This window comes from Myiozetetes cayanensis, unplaced genomic scaffold, assembly GCF_022539395.1.
Source record: "Myiozetetes cayanensis isolate MyiCay16 unplaced genomic scaffold, myiCay2020 scf3, whole genome shotgun sequence".
Classification (NCBI taxonomy): domain Eukaryota; kingdom Metazoa; phylum Chordata; class Aves; order Passeriformes; family Tyrannidae; genus Myiozetetes; species Myiozetetes cayanensis.
The window spans coordinates 69060997-69078351 of NW_026087521.1; the positions used below are offsets into that span (position 1 = coordinate 69060997).

The 17355-nt window shown below is 39.4% G+C and overlaps 1 protein-coding gene across 5 annotated transcripts in view; it reads left to right on the forward strand.

Annotated features, from left to right (window-relative positions):
* The window catches only part of SHISAL1 (shisa like 1), a 160883-nt gene that overhangs the window by 132755 nt on the left and 10773 nt on the right, over window positions 1-17355 (forward strand). For 4 of the 5 annotated variants that reach the window (XM_050324949.1, XM_050324950.1, XM_050324951.1 and 1 more), the window contains one exon: window positions 1905-2220. In XM_050324949.1, the coding sequence (XP_050180906.1) occupies window positions 1905-2220 (316 nt within the window). Of the gene's footprint in view, window positions 1-1904; window positions 2221-17355 lie in introns of those variants that run through there. The other variant, XM_050324952.1, reaches the window with a different exon arrangement.

Below are 17355 nucleotides of genomic sequence, written 5' to 3' on the forward strand. Positions count from 1 at the left end.
TTGTGGTTTTTTGCTTTTAATCAATCTCATTCTTACCCAGATTTCTCCTCCTCTGTTCTGACCTCATCCTCCCCACACACAGTTTCCAATCCAAACTGCATTTACACCTGACAGTCATTTTTCTTTTAATAATACTTCATCTCCAACAGAGCTTTAGCAATTCTTCCCCTTTTTGATCTCCAACTTCTTGACCCCTTATACCCTTTCCTCCTGTTTCCCCCCACCTTTCTCTTAATATCTTTAATCACCTGTCATAGCTTTACAGCTCCATGTCAGCAGCTGATCATTTTCATGGCCTTTATCTAAAAATACACTTTATAACTACAGCAATATATATATTTCAGTGTAGTGCAATCTTCCTATGAAAGGAGTTGTGTAATAGGATGTTGTCAATGTTCTTCATATCTGAATTTATTACCAGGAAACTGAGGGGTCTCTAGCAGCCCCACTTGAAATCCTATGCTTCTACAATTATCTTCTTCATCCAGTAGTAATTATTATTCTATCCAAAGCAAATTCAAGCACATTAAACATCTGGTAAGAGAAATGGTTTGTGATGCAGGTCAGCAGTGAATGTTTCCAAATCATGGGCACTCTTGGGTCTCAATTATTAATTCCAGCCTATTTTCCTAGGGGTCAGCCCTCACTCTCAGAAGTGCCCTGTTATTTTCCGTTGGGTGGCTCTCTGGGAGTGAGAATTTGGAGAAATTGGGAGTGAGAATTTGCAGAATAAGACGTACAACCCATCAACCAAATACATGTCAGTGCTCTCGCTTTTAAAGCATTGTACACCAAATTTGTGTGCTGATAGAGGTACACAGAGGAGAAGGAGAAATAAAATTTTTTTGGTAAGATATGGGGGGGCCTTGATATTTAAAAATCTCCCATGTCAATGCATATAGCAGTATTCAGATGGAAATAATAACTAATTTTTAAAGGCTCGTGCTTTAGAACAAAATTTTGTTTCATCATCAATATATTTTATATATGATATAATTTTATATTTTATGTTCTATGCATCATCTATACTTATTTATGATATATTACCATAATAATATATAACATATATAGTAATATATAATAGTATATATTTTATTATATATATTAATAGATACTATTTAATATAATAATATCTATATGTTTACTTATTTATATCAATGTATAATAATATGTATAGTTATGTATTACATTACATAATTTCATGTGATATATAATTAAGGAAAAAACCTTGATAAAATAACACAGTGACTGAGAGATAATTTGTTTTCCCTTTTTTCTTTCCCAGCAACTACAGCTATAATATCAATATATTAATATATATTAATATATAATAATATGTATGGACATAATCTCTAATATACAGTATTAGAGATTAGTAATAATAAATATTATATTATGGATACTAATTAATATTTTAACATTCATATTTATGTATTTATAGATTATATAGCTTATATAATATAGAATTTATATTAGTTATATTCTATCATGTAATTAATTTACTATATAATATATATTAAACAACCTTGATAAAATAACAGTGACTGAGAGATAACTTCTTGTGTTGTCCCTTTTTTCTTTCCCAGCAACTACAGCTATAATATTACTATAATAGTATATATTAATATATAATATATGTAATCATCCATAGTATATTATAACCTATAGTGTATTAATAATCTATAGTATATTCATATATACTATGTAATATATTACTATGAATACATACAATAGAACTGTAGAATAATATAGTATATTTATATATAATTTAATATATTCTATTATGGAATTAATTTTATATATTATAAAATTAATGAAACAAACAATGCCTCAATAAAACCCCTCAGTGACCATTCCAGAGAGAGAACTCCCTTTGTTGTCCCGTTTTCTTTTTTCTCTCCCAGCAACTACAGCGCCCTGTTGGGAGTGTGGATCTATGGCTTTTTTGTGGTGATCCTGCTCATCCTGGACCTTTTATATTACTCCTCAATGAACTATGACATTTGCAAGTTTTACCTGGCACGGTGGGGGATCCAGGGGAAGTGGATGACCCAGGGACAGAGCCGATGGATTAACCCTGCTCAGGACCCAAGGCAGGCTCAGGCACAGCCTCAGCCAGAGACTCAGCCCCAGCCTCAGACATCACAGACAGTACACACTCTAAAAGGAGATGCTTTAAGCCCACCCCTGATGTCTTTTCAGAGTTCATCTGCCTGGTGAGTAACTTCAGACAACTGATACATATTCTCTTGGCTCTGCTGTTTTGTCATGTGAATAATCACCTGGTTTTGGAAGGGTCTGCAAATTCAGGCTGAACAGCGCCATTTCTAGCACATAGCTCTTGATATCATGAACTGGCTTATGGAATTACTGCTTAGGAGCAATGTCTTACTCTGGAATATGTTAAGACATCTCTTGATGCTTTTCTCAGAGAAATAGATGCTGCCACCTCTCAGTAATTAACAGTTCTACTACCATTGTGCAAAGCTTTGTTCTACATCAACCATTATAAAATTAGTTTTAATCTAGTCTCAAAGACTGCTGTGTGTATCTGTTGGTCTGGTTATAAAAGACTGTGTGTATCTATTGGTCTGGTTTTAAAAGACTGTATAAATAGCAGCACTGAAAGAGCTTCAATGTGAGATGTCACAAATCCTCTTTATTTATGGCATGAGAGACGGAAACAACGTAAAAACCAGGTTAGTCTTTTTTATATGCCCAGCCAAAAAAGCGTAGCTTGGGCTCATTTGACAGAGTGACACAAGTAGGCTACTGTAAAGTTAAATTCTACAAAGCCAGAACAAAATCTCGAAAAAAAAACCCAGATCAAATGGGAGACAGATACTATGGGAGCAAGCAGAACTTGGAAGTATAAATAGAAGAAATTAAATGCAGGTAGCCATGGTACAAAGTGATATTGAATTATTTTGGACTGGGTTTTTTTTACCAAAGAAAACAAAAGGAGAGCAAAAGAGCTGAATAAAACATTTCTCTGAATAAGGTGTCAAGAAAGGCAGGGACTTTTTCTTGGCAAGAAAGCAGAAAGATCTGGAAGAATGCAGAGGGAGTACAGAGTCAGCAGTGCATTTTAGAAGTGTTCCAGAAGGCTGATTGCTGAGTTTTGGCAAAATAAAATTATCTAAGAATGAAGAGGGTGAAAAAAGATGATTCCTGAATCTGTAGAACATGTAAAGCCACAGCACTGATCTCGGGCTGAAATCTTTGGGTATCCCTGTGTGGCAGGTGGGATGATGACAGCAACAGTCCTTTTATTTCATAATTCGCCCCTTTAATTTTAAGTCTAGAGCAAACAGAGTTGAAGGTTTGTTGCAATTAGTGATGATAGTTTGACAAAGATCAGTGAAAGAGGAGGTTTCTTGGCATCACAGCCAGTACTGGATGTATCCAGGTCAGGCTTTAAGGACTGTTCCAGCAGGCCTTGTCCAAACAGAAGAATCTAAGGCTGCTACTTAAGAGAAAGGATTACTTGTGCTTCATTGTAAGCACTATTCTTTTCACTCCTTTTTTCCTCTTCTTTCCTTTTGTCTTCTTCTAATTCTTCCAGCTTTTTTTTTACAAGTTGATTTCTGAGTCTTCAGTTAAAATTCCCGTGTATGTTAAAAACTTTTGTAGCACAGTAATTGTATTTTAGCTTAATACTTGTGTACATATACAAAAATGACTACATATATACATAAAAAGCTATTATTCTGGTTATACCACTTAGTAATTCTGCCACACATTATAAATTGTAGCTATCCAATAATTCTTGAAGGATTCCTGGTCACATTCTATTGCTGATTTCCCTTGTTCTGTTTCTCTGCTTTTCTTGAAGCGTTAAGAGGGCAATGTATGTTAGGATCAGGTGAGCACATCCCACATGCTCCTTTTCCTGTGTTTGGAGTCCTGTGTGATTGATAAGTCACTCCAATAACCCCCACCTCTTTCCTAGTGAACTCTTTGTCTTTGCTCCCCTCAGTTCCCATAAAATTGTTCCTTTTTTTTTTTCCCCTAATCCTTTCATTGCTCAATGGAAGAAATAAGTAGATGTTTCTCTGGCAAAACCCTATTAATCCCTTTTATTTCAGCATGTAAAACACTATAAAAGGTGCCATATTTTCAAACTGATAACCTGCAACTTTTGAAACTCAAGTAAGTGCAGAGATGATTCAGTGTGAGTTGGATACATAAAAAATAGCAGGAGGCACTGGTGATCACAGGCAAGATGTTTAGCATGCAAAGGAGGTTTTTGAGTAAACAGCTCCCTCAGAAAACGACAGATTTGTGTACTACAGCAATTGCTACCACAGTGGGGAGTGGGTTGCCTGGCTATTTATTCCTCTGTTAGATAATCTGCAGGTTATATACGTGAAAATATGGTAATTTTGCCCTACAGAAATGAAGCTCAGAGTCTGGTTTTCTCAGTCCATGTTTGATGAGCAACCTCAGTACTGTCTGCTCAAAATCTAATTGTACTATCAGTGAAGAAGTGCAATGGGCTTACTGGATTTATTTTCCATCACTGGATTTAAAATTACAGAGTCTAGTAATTCTTTTCCTTTTTTAATTTTACACCTGAATTTCCGTTTCTCTAGATCGTGACACCTGCTCTGGTACCAGCAGGTTTCCAGGCTAAAATAAGCCACTTTGCAGTCTGTGTTGCTGTTTTTAACGTATCCCAAGTTAGAAAAAAATAAACATTTTCCTTTAGCACTTCACAAAACACGCCATGCGTATACAGGGGGTGGTACAAGAACAGTTCCTGTTTACAGATGAGTATTTTGAAAATAGAAAATTAATCCCGGGGGATGTGAATATATCCCAGGGCGTAAAAACTTAAATACTGTTTAAAACGTCTTCCCGAAGCAGTTTGCAGGTTTTCATGACGACAGATGTTGTGGAAGTTGTTAACTTCCTGCGCCACATTTATCCAAGTACAGTCAAAAATATACCCATTCTAGAAGACACATTGCATGAGAATTCTTGCACATCAAGAATCTCAACCGCACTGAAGGCTTTGAGTATCCTTAGAGAACTGACAGAGTAAGAAACTGCCCCAAGAAAGATGTCAGGATTAAACTACAGCTTGTAAAGCGGCTTGGGATCTTCCTGGATAGAAAAAAAAAATAAAAATTATGTAGGTAAGTAAGTGGCTTTTAGTTTATCATTTCTTCTCTTGTCCTGGTTTAAATGCCATGAATCAGCAGTGAAACCAGTGACAGAAACAGGTATGTCAGAGAGGAAAAATCAAGCAAGTGATAGTATATAGTGGGTAGAACCAGCCCCAGGATGTTTAAATGTTTTGTCATAGCAGACCACTTCATTATTTACTTGAGACAAAGAGGACCATGTATAGGCATAATATTATTGTAACTGAAGAAGTCTGGAATCTGTTATACACCCTGCTGGCTGCTCTGCAGCGCTGGGCAAGGAGAGGAAGGAAAACCATTTGTCTCAGAGAACATCCAACCCCCTTTGGAATAACGTTACTTCACCCTGTAGCACGTGGATTTTGCAGCCCAACTAATGTCATTTCTTCTTCAGTATGAAAACCATCTGAGGGCTCCCCAGAGGCCTGTGTGGTCAGAGGGTCCTGGTGAGTGAATCTGAACAGCCCAAACACCATCACAGACTGCGAGTGAAGGAGCTCACACGGAGGTGCCTTCCCTTGGGGGTGGGGCACGAGCTGGCCAAGCAAATGGTTTCCACTGCTCAGATCAAAATTCTGACCACTACAACAACCCAATCCTACAACCCTGGGAATATTATTAATTAATAAATTAATTGTTCATCAAGGTTGACTAAAAATAAAGGTCAGACCTGCAAGGAGGAGAAAGTGTGGGCAGAGTTTCCCCAGGTTCTCCGTGGCCGTGCCGTGTTCCAGATCTGAGAGAGAACAAGATCACTCTGCCTTGCTCTGTGATGTTAAACTCCTCCCAACCTCCTTCAAGGATGCAAATCCCAGGGAATACTGTCTTGAAGTCCAACATTTGCCTCTCTGCTCCCCACCTTTCTGCACAGCAGCACGCAGAGGCAATGCCTGTGATCATAAGGGTTATGCTACAGGACTCAAGGTTTTGGAAACCTGCTGGTTGTCCAGAATCGGGAAAAGTATCAGCCCAGCAGGGTTAGCCAGAGATTATTTCCTTTATACAGTTGGAATGGCTTGGAAAAAGGCAAGTCTATTTTACTTTCCTTCATTAGTCAACTTTTACTGTGAATTCCTGCGAGTCACATTGTCTTCTGGACAACAAAGAGAATGGTTTTTAGCCTGCAGCTGTTGACCTGCTGCTTGACAGCTCTTCCAAAGGACTTCTATACAAAGAGAGAAAAAAAGCCTACAAAAATATTGGCAGGGCTTAGGAGCCAGCAGGTAACTGAGCATGTGCACAGCAAGTGTACAAAAACCACTTAAATACTTTGCTGGTGGCTAGAAAGTCTATGGGAAAGAATTTGCTTTGATACCAAATTTTTAAACAGGAAATAATAACTTCCATACCTTCTAAGAGCTGCTCATGCAGTGAGAACATGGCCACAGTCCTCCAAAAACATGAGCCACTGGGGTGACAGGAGAGTTTTGTGCAGAGGCTGCTCTTGGTTCAAGTTATTTACAGTAAAAAAAGGTAAGAAATATCTCAAATTTACATTTGCAAAGCTGCTACGTTAAACAGGAATAAGGTGGCACTGTTTTAAAGGTGCAAGATTTGCATCACAGGGCAAAGCATGGTTTTTACTTACAGCACTTACCTGGATTTTTATATTAGACTAAATATGGCAAACCAGAACACCAGTAGTAGTTTGGGGGTTTTTTAAAAGTTGAAAATAAATAAAATTGAATACTTTCATAGTACTTTTAGGAATGAACTGTCTGGGAATTAACATCATGTGGAGGATATGTCTGGTAACAGAGATAAGGTGTGTCAGGAAATATCCACCATTACCTGTGTGCCTCCATTCCCTTCAGAATACACTGGGTTGAAATAACAGCTATTGTTGAATATATTTTCTTCTAAATATTCTCATCTCTTTGCTAGGAACTGCATACCTGTAAAACCAGAAATTATTATCAGTGTTCAGCACAAATCCAAAACACAGCCCCACACCAGCCCCTGTGAAGAAAATTACACCAACTAAAACCAGCACATCAGGGCAGGAAACCAACAGCACTAATTGGCTGTGGGCCAACTAACCAATTGACTAATTGACTGGAACCAACAACCTCAAGATCTGCCACGCTCTGAGTCTTGTTTGTTTGCCCCAATGATGCAACATTCAAATAAATTGGGAGATTCTGAATTATTTAAATTCAAATGATAAAAATAAACCCAAGATACGTGAGTTACTTGCTTTCCTTCTCCCTTGCACTTAGAAATTCACTATTAGCATAGGAAGTTAAGGCAATATGCAAGATTTCCATTCACCTCAATCTGAATATAGACATTCTTTGTTTATATTGTTATACACTGCATCTTTTGCTGATACACACGTTGATTTCATGCCTTATTCTCCTTTTCTTTTGGTTTATAGGCCCCATATTGCAACATCTATTTCTCTATGTTCCTAATTTCAGATTCACAGGATGTGGGCTGTTGGATATTCCCTATTTTAGCTGTTTCTCAGCCTTTCCATTGAATTGGGACTGTCACACTCAGCAGCTTCAGGGAAGTCTTTAAATGGATTGTACAGTTAAAGGGATTTAACTCAAATATGGTAACGAATTATCAGAAAGTAGTAATTAAGACAAAAGTGAGTAGCTAAAAGGTTATCTGAAGGCTAAATGAGCTCTGCACACTGAGGAATGAAAGCCAGTAGAATCACTGGAAAGCAGTTCTGAACAACTTCCACATTTAAATTTCCTCGTGCATTTGGAGTAGAGTTTCTTGCAGTGAGATCATTACCTCATCTACATCATCCAAATCTGGAATAAAACCACTGAAGTCGCAGAAAATGTGTGTGAAATCAGGAGGCTCCAATTAAGCCCACAATTTCTCTGCACGATGTCACAACAGCAGCACACAGAGAGGAGTGAATGTGACAGCCTGAGTTTTATCAGCCAGTTCCACCTTCTCTGTCACAACAGAAACCACGGCATTTTAAAGCACTCTACAGGTGTTTGGGTGGTTACAGAAGTCTCATCTGTCACATCCTCTTAGGTGCCAGGTGCTCCACAAGTGATTGTAACAGCGCATGCACGTTTCACACCTCCTAAATATGCACTGAAAAATAAAATGAGCTCACTGAAAACGAGCCCAGTTGTCTCTGCTACTCTAGACCCAGATAAAAGCATGTTAAAGGTATAAAGCAGTGGGTAGCTCCCATATCTTGTATTAAATTACAGGGTCTCAGATTTAACTGGCAGGGACCAAAGCTTTTTATTACATTTATGATATTCAACTCATTGCTTCTAGTTTTCCACAGGCTGAATAAGTTAGGTGGACAAGCACGTGACAGGGAGAATAAACAGCATCAGCCAAAGATATCGCCAGTGGTAATAATAAATAATAGAAGGGGAGGTGTTAAGGAGCTGGATGGAGATCATGATCTAAAAAGGCATAACTGCATTTATGCAAATAAATGCAACAACAATTAGTTTCTAAGGAACAGTTTGTTTCTAAGGAACAAATAAAAGAAAGCACATTTTCAAAAAAGAAAAAGGGAAAAAATGGAAAAAAAGGTGAAAAAAAAAGAAAATGATGGGCAGAAAACTGTCCATCTTCAGTAGTGTATGGCCCAGAAAGCTACTAAAAATACCTGCAAAACAACGATCTATGTGCATTTGGTGCTTTTAACTGAAGTGAGGATGAAGAAGAAAAAAAACAAAACCAAAAAAACCAAGAGAAGAGTCTCTAAAGTAAAATCCCATTGCTTTCAGCTTGGAAGATCAACTCCCAACTTATACTCTGGATGTCAAGAAACAAATAAATCCCTGACTCGATGAGGAACAAGTAGGTAATAAAGTTGATCGTTTACAGACCCATTTGTTATTCTCTGAGGTATCATTAAACAAAACCCACATGTAATAAATAATCCTTTCCGAGGATGCTGAGATTTGTACATTAAATAATGGCATACTATGGGATACTAAAGAAATTCAGTAGTGAAATCATCAAAAGCTTCTCTGCTAATGCTGAATACATGACTCTAAATGGTAAGGATGTCAGACAATTATTTCCAGTGACAGCTGAGGTCAGGAATCTACCACATCATTACTTTCATTGTCACTGTCCCCTGCTCATGACAATAACAACCACAACAAGCAATTAGTCACTTCATCAGAAAAGTGCTAAAACATGTTTGTATGACCCTGCTTTTGTAATGATGTTCCACTGAACAGTTCAAGAAAAGGCCAGAAATTAGGCACAGTCAGTTTTTCATCATTAGCAAGATATCACATATGTGGCTGCTGAAGTCCCAGAAGCAAAACAGATGAAGAAGCATTGAAATTTGAGTCAATTTTACCCTTCATTAAATCATGAGAGAACACCGATGCCAATCAGCAAACAATTTTCAGGAACTTAAAAGGATTTGGGGAAGTTATATGACCAACACTGTCATAAATACATATGCACAACATATCTGCAATTCACTTCAGGAAAAAACCCCATGCCTCTGAAAACACTTTGAAATCCGCTATAAAAGAATTTCTTGGAAATTGGAAATGCTAACGAGGTAAAACCAGCTCAAGGCATTAAATGGCAGGAATGTGACATTTCATTCAAACACAATTAGAAATGCTGCTAATTTTAGTCCCAGCCAGGTGATAACATGATCCCAAAGTGGGACACATTACTTTAAACAGTGAAATGAGTTTAATCAGCTCAAAATTATGGAGTCCCCACAGAGCAGCAGCAAAGGAATAGTTGGTAGAAACTTGGCACACCTCAGAATATACAGGAGGGTAAAAAAGAGCTGTAAAAAGTGGTTATGTATGTGTGAAATAAATAAGTTACCTCACTTCCCAATAGGTGTATCTATTTCCTGTTTATATGTACTGGTAACCTTTGGGATCCAAAAAATATCAAAGATGGAATGATTGTGGAGACAATCATTTACAGTGAGAGTTAAAGGCAGGGATAGAAAGGTGTTTGCATTTGGTCACCTGGCAGAAAAATGACTGTTGGGCTCAAATCTGAAAGGGAAAAAGGTCCAGTACCAATTTTTCTTTCTGAAGGGCTGGTGCTCTAGTACCTGAATGACTTTATGCATAAAGGTTATAGGAATTGTGTGTATTAATATGCTAAACATATCTCTAAGCTGAATTCTGCTGCCCCACGAGCTGACACCCCACACAGGCCACCTTCTGCCTGCTGGAAATCATCACTACTGTGGAGCAGCACGTGGGAAAGTAACTGCAGTGAGCTCCATCAAAAATTAGAGTAAATTAATTAAAGAGTTATTAACTATATTCTGCATTGATTGGTGCTACAGATTTTAATCAGTCACACGTGAGGAGGGAGGCAAAGGAATTTTTTTATTGCATTCTAAACTTTTCATCCCTGAAAAGTGGTGAGTGAGTCACAGGGAGCTGCTGAACCCAGCACCTTTTATCACTCATACACCAACAGCTCATCTGCACCACTTTCACCAAAAAAGTTCTAAAGAAATTGGGACTGGAAAGCAGGCAGAGATCACCCTTTCACTCACCAAAACCCTCTCTTGTGCTGCTGAAGTTAACAGCTAAATCCACTAGAAGAACACATGCCTAATTTGCATTTTAAGACATTTTAAAGGAAATTACATGAGACTTGACTCTGTATTTTTTTTAAATATTCACTGAAGCCTCTCAGAGCATAACAAAAACAGGCATCCTAATTAAAAAGAGCCCCAGTGTTTGCATGAACAACTAAATGTGGCTGCATTTTTGGGGCTGTGTTAAAAATACTGCCTAATTGTGATGCTACTGAAGGAAAAAAATAAGCTTGGTTCAGTAGCTGCCAACTCTTGTTCAGGTTGACTCGTCCTGGGAATACATAAAGCAAAACTAAAAGTACCTGAGGCAACCCAACAACCAGACTTGGCTGGAAGGGACATGTTGTGAAAAAGTTAGAGACAAGTGAGATAATAAGGAAAAAACACCTTGTTAAGCATTAAGATACAGAAAAGAGTCATCCAAACCTTCCCTAATCTCCCAGTGTTACACTAATAAGTTTAACCTGTGAGGGCAATCACTGCCTCAGTTGTATTTCTTCCTTTATTCTAGTTAAACAAATGCAAACGTGGTCTAGAATTTTTTAAAAGGCAAAATTAGTGAAAATAATCTGGGGGATTGTCTGGCATTTCCATATCTTTCCTAGAGGCACTTCTCATGACTGCTGGCCATAGCTGGAGTTGGAGCTGCTCCTGTGTACTACAGAAATCCATGAATCCTCAGTATTCCCTATTATATCCATAGGTTGTGGTGTATTTATCCCCACAGTGCCAAACTAATCAAGTTTTGGTGCTTCCATTGGACAGATGAGACAGAAAAGCTTATCTGGTTACTGAGGGCCACGCTGAAAGTATTTGACAGTACTTCCATTATTGTAATTTGTGTAAATAATGTGTAAACTCTGTAATACTTTTGTAATAAGAGCAAGATTCTTCTAGTTGGCCCTTACCTGACACACTGTGAGGAGCCTGCAGGGGAGCACATGAGTAGATTTGAAATATCCAGTGACACAAGAGGTAACTACTCACCAGTTCCCTACACAATAGGATGGATAATAAGCAAGCTAATGGAATTCTGGAGTATGTAGAGAGGTGATGCCAATTAGAAGTAGGGAGCTGTTATCTCACTAGCAGTGAGATTGCTGGGGGGAAACACCACCTGCACTAGGGCCTGGAACAGGAAAAATTGTAATGCCAGATGGGAAAGCATTCAGAAAGAGCTGCGGAGCTTATCTGACTTCTGTCAAACTGTAAGAAGTTTAAGAAGCTCAAGGCTAAAAGAACATTAAAAGGCAATTTGAACTCAGTCTGTAAATTCTTCATGGTGAGGAGATGTCAGATAATCAGCAAGCAAAGACAGAAAAATATTCAATACCTGGAAGATCTATTTATACAAATCTTGACTGTTGCTAAAGAGCAGGATTAACCTCAGTCAATTTGGCCATTTAGAAGTCCTACATCTACTAGTTATTTAAGGACTCTCACCAGCACATTGAAAGAGGCATTTTTCAGAAGGCTATTCATTCCACCTTCTCTCAATGGATTGAATTGCTTGGAAGCTTATCTTGATTAATTTTTTGACATCGTGCTGGAAGATGAGTTTGTAAAAGTCACTAACATTTAACCAGATGAAGTTTGCCAGTGGATTCATCTCACCTAAGAGTGCACTTCTTTCAGAGTTGGCAAGTCATTAAGGAAATGTCTTGGAGATGCAACAAAACAGCCATTATTTGGGATTTTTAAAACTGGCAAGGGACCTTGTGGAATATAAGAAACAGTGGGAAGGATGGGAAGTTAGATCTGTACAGAAGACCAAACTGAAGACCCTAAGGAGAATGGCTCTTTAAAATCTGATTTATCTGGGGAATGTGTGAGGCTGCAGTCCCAGAGGACTCACTCACACCAAAATCAGTTTTCATAGAATCATTAGGTTGGAAAAGACCCTTAAAGTCATTGAGTCCTGTCGTTTCCCCTGCCCAGCCAAGGCCACCACTAACCCATGTCCCCAAGTGCCACATCCACAGGGCTTTGAAATCCCTCCAGGGATGGGGGCTCCACCCCTGAAGAAATTTCTCATAATATCCAATCTAAACCTCCCCTGGCACAACTTGAGGCTGTTTCCCCTTATTCTGTCCCTTGTTCCCTGGGAGAAGAGACCAAACCCTGCCTGTCTTCAACTTCCTTTCAAATAGTTGTAGAGAGCAGTAACTTTCCCTCTGAGCCTCCTTTTCTCCAGGCTGAGCCCCCCCAGCTCCCTCAGCCGCTCCTGCTGCTCCAGCCCCTTCCCCAGCTCCAGTCCCTTCCCTGGACACGCTCAAGCCCCTCAATGTCTTTTTTTTTGTCCTGAGGAGCCCAGAACTGTCCCCAGGATTTGATTTGTGGCCCCAGCAGTGCCAGCACTGCCCTGGTCCTGCTGCCACATCATTGCTGACCCAGCCCTTGGCCTCCTTGCCCCCCTGGGCAGAGCTGGGCTCGTGTCCAGCCGCTGTCACCAGCACCCCCAGGGCCTTTCCCAGCTTTCCAACCCCTCTTCCCCAGCCTGGAGCTGCAGGGGGATGGTTGTGACCCCCAGCAGCACATTTTCCTACTGTTGCAATCTTGTCACATTTAACTGAGCAGTCAAAAAACACGAACCAGCAGCTGCACATCAAAAAAAATCACATGATGCTTTTTTTTTCCAATTGTATCATCCTCTGCCACTACTAGGGAACACAGGGGACAAACATGTGGCCTTCTTTCTCCCCACCTCTTCCAATAAATGCCTGATTATGCAGCTGCTGCATAATAGCTGCTGATGCCACAGGACTGCACAATCACGCCAAAGAATGGGAATCTCTGGGCAAAGTCTCATCTCAGGCACCACCTGCCAAATCCTCATCTCTCCCATTCTGTGGGCACAGAAAGCCACTGGTGGTGGTAGCACTGAAGAGGTGAAGATTATTTTTGTGTGTAACTGGCTGCCAATTTTTCATGTGGAACTGCTGTAAGATTACAGTGGACACAAGGAAATTGATTCTCTGTTAGAGTGTGTGTATGTAATAGCTGTTGTTGAATTCATCATTCTGAATTACTCCAGGCTTTCTGCCTCTCATCTAACATTAAGGTGCACAGCTGATAACTGCACTCACCACTGGTAACTGCAAGAAGCTTAAACTTCTCTCCTGAAAAAATGAGTGTACAACAGATCCACATTATGAAACCTGCACACAGATGCAAAAAAAATGAGCAAACAATGAAAAATAACCTAGAACAAACTGAGAATAACCCACCAGCTGGCAGTCATAATTGTTCACAACAAAAATATTTCATTGCTTCATAAATTATCACTCCAGCCGAGCCATACCTCAGTCCAGTGACGCCAACCAAGCGCTGGTTTTCTTCCTCTGTGACTCCAGAAATGCTGCTCAGCAGGGGTCACTGATCCATGCACGAAGATCCTGTTGCAGCCAAAGGATATTTTATACCCCAGCAGACCCTTATCTGGGTGCAGCTGTGAGACAATTTAAAAATAATAAACCAGTCACAGTTCCACCAGCGGTGTCAAAACTTGTTTCTCTGTAAAACTGGCAATACAGCTCAGATAACCATGGAAAAAAAAATTGTTTTCTTGCCTCTTGCACTCTGCTAAAATTGCCCAGCCTCCTTGGCTTCTTCTCTTTCCACATCACAACACACCTCAACTTCTCCTATTGCTTTTTACATGGGAAAGGCAGGGAGGAAAAGAGGGAAGAAACATTTCTGTGTAAAATTGTCTTTCCAGTATCTCTTCCAGTCTGTTGTGCTGTTTCCAGTGATGGTGTTGTGGCTGTTATCCTCCTGCTCCCAGCTGCAAATAAACACAGTTAAACATTATTTATTGCTTGGATGATTATGTGCAAGGAAACTTATCTGGATCTACCACAGAACTGGATTAAATTGCAAAGGCTTTGCTCCTATTTAACTGTTGATAATTTTGTTTATGTTAAAAAGCTCTTTCTTGAAGTATCCTCAGGAAGTTATTTTAAAAGAAATGGCTTTAAATTTCATACTGGAAAAGCCACACAAATTCAGTTGTGGGAAAAAATATCATACACAGAAAGAACAGTTGCAGGAAACACAATGACTTTCATCCTACAATGAAATTTGGCTATCAACACAGCAATTATTACGTATTTTCTCTTGATCTCTGACTCAGAAGACTAACCCTCAATACTGAAAAGTGAAAGCAGGAAATAAAGCTCTTTGGTAAAAGAAATAACCATTTCAATAATTATTTTTTATTTCTCTTACGCCATTAATATTTTATTTCCCCAAATGACAGAATTCCCTGTGTTGTGCAGAGGTAAATAAAAAAAAAGCTAAGTTAACTCAGAGTAAATGTACAACTCTGGGCTAAACCACAGTTTTGGGGATCAAAATTCAAGTACTGAAACAGATTCCTCCCTCCTAAATAGAAGGAGTTGTTGTGCACTTGGAGCAATTTGAGCCTCTGGCGAGGGTAAGGGAGGCAGCACATGAATCTTGTTTCAGCTCTCCTGGGGGAAGCAGCAGTTCTTAGAAAAGACTGTTAATAATCAGGAGAGAAAAATGGAAATGGGAGAAAGAAAGGGGGTGTAACCTCCTCAGTCAGATGAAACGCAGAGGTGAGGTGGGGACTGAGCAATTCCAGCACCCAGAGGGGCTCAGTTGCCCTCCTTGCTGCTGGATGAGGGCACAGAGATCAGCCACTTTGCTCTTCAGGGCCACAGCTGTGCCCCCTCTGCCCCTCAGCACCCACCTTCCTACCAGGGGGATGGAGAGCCTGGAGTATTTCACAGTGATCCAGCTGGGATCCAATTCAAGGGATTCATATTTTCATTATTCAAATGTGTAAAAAGATTAATTTGATCTGCTTTGGAAACCAACATTGCCACCTTCTTTCAAATAGAGTCCTGCTTCTAAATCCCCTAAAATCTCAGTGCCTTTCACTTTTATTGGCTTCATGATCCTTGAAAGAAATCAGCACCTTGAAGGTCTGCAAATGATACCTGAACACTCCAATCCAATGTTTGGCTAATCCCTTTCCCCCCCTACAGCAAGTTCCAACAGTTCGATTTCCATGGAAGTGTTTGGGTTTTTTTATCCTTTGTTAGGATAAAATGCTAGGCATGCTAGGCAACAATTTTAACAGATTGAATTTTGCTGATGCCAAAGGGAGCAAAGAGCTCCAGGACAAAAAGAGATGGTAAAAGGAGCAGGATGTTCACCTGATGTAGGGTGGCCTGAGCTTTTGTTTAGCTCAGGGGTTTAAATTTGAATTTTACCAAGAAACCAAGCTACACTTCTATACAAAATGTCAAAGATTATATACAGAAACCGTGGGCCAGATAAATAAATAGATAAATGTACAGATAGCATAATACATACACCCATATAGTTCCTGTGGCCACATTTTTCCTTCTCTCACTAATTTTTCTGTACAGCTCAGTTAGAGTCAAGGTACAAACCACACCATCCTGCACTTAACCTCAGCTGTAAGTTGCTAAGACCTGTTGCAACACTTAGAATTGACCATCCCCACAAGTAAAGATCCCTTACATTGAGTAGAGCTTGCAGAAAACACCCTTGTAAAATATGACTTTCACTTATAAATAAATTGATCACTTCGTGGCAAAGGAATTATAAAAAAATAACATTTACTAGGCTTAATAAAAGAAGGCTTCTAACCAGAACATGGAGATTCCAGTTCAAATTCCACATGGTGGTACTTCTATGTAAATATATATATTTACATAGAAGATTGTATTTTGTATATTTGCATGTGGCAGTGTGAGACTGAAGATGATGTTAACAGAAATCCAACCTACACATTTTTATAACTCAGTTTCTGGGGGCAGTGGGACTGCTCACTCCCTGAGTTAGGCAGGGGACTTTCAGGCTCCTGCACCTGATCTGAGTAATTACTGGGGATTTTTGGAGCCAGTAAAGACAAAAAGGGAGTCCCTGCAGCATCATTCACCCAGCCTGATACCCCAGGAGGACTAGAGTAGCTCTGCAGAGGTGCCTGTTGCTATCTGTTGACAATAAAGGACCCTGGGGTCTGGAAATTAAGGCATTTAACCATTTTGATGCCTAAAGAAAGGTGAGATTAAACCCACTCCATGCTGTTAAATTACACTACAAATAGCAATAATCTCCTTTCCAAAGCAACATGCCTGCCCCAGACCTTCAAGAAGCATTCAAAAATACACTCTCCTGCCTCTAGCAATAGTTCCTCTTGCCCTCTCTGTTTCTAAACACCTCAAGTCATCTTCCCCTATGACGGGAATGCAATTAAAGCTATTTGGTCACTCCAGTTATCAGAAAATACATGGAAACAAGCACAGTCTGAGGTGGAATAATAAGTCTACAGCTCTTTACGTGACATCCATATTCACCATAATCACAGTGCCTTGAGGTCTTGAAAATAGTTGACCACAGTTCAGACTATACAAAACAAAACCAGGGTTGGGGTTGTTCGGTGAACAATGCAAATTAATTTTGCTTCAGGTAAATCAGTTGTTTAGTGGCTGCCACGTATTCACCTACAGGGAAATCTGGCAACAATCAGCCAGATGAATTTCAGCCTCAAGTGACACATCTGAGCACCCTGGTGGGGACGTGAGGGTTTTATAAATGTTTTATACGTCATGGAGAATGAGTAAGTCCAATTCACTTTCAGTTTAACTCATAATTGGCCATTCAGTCTTT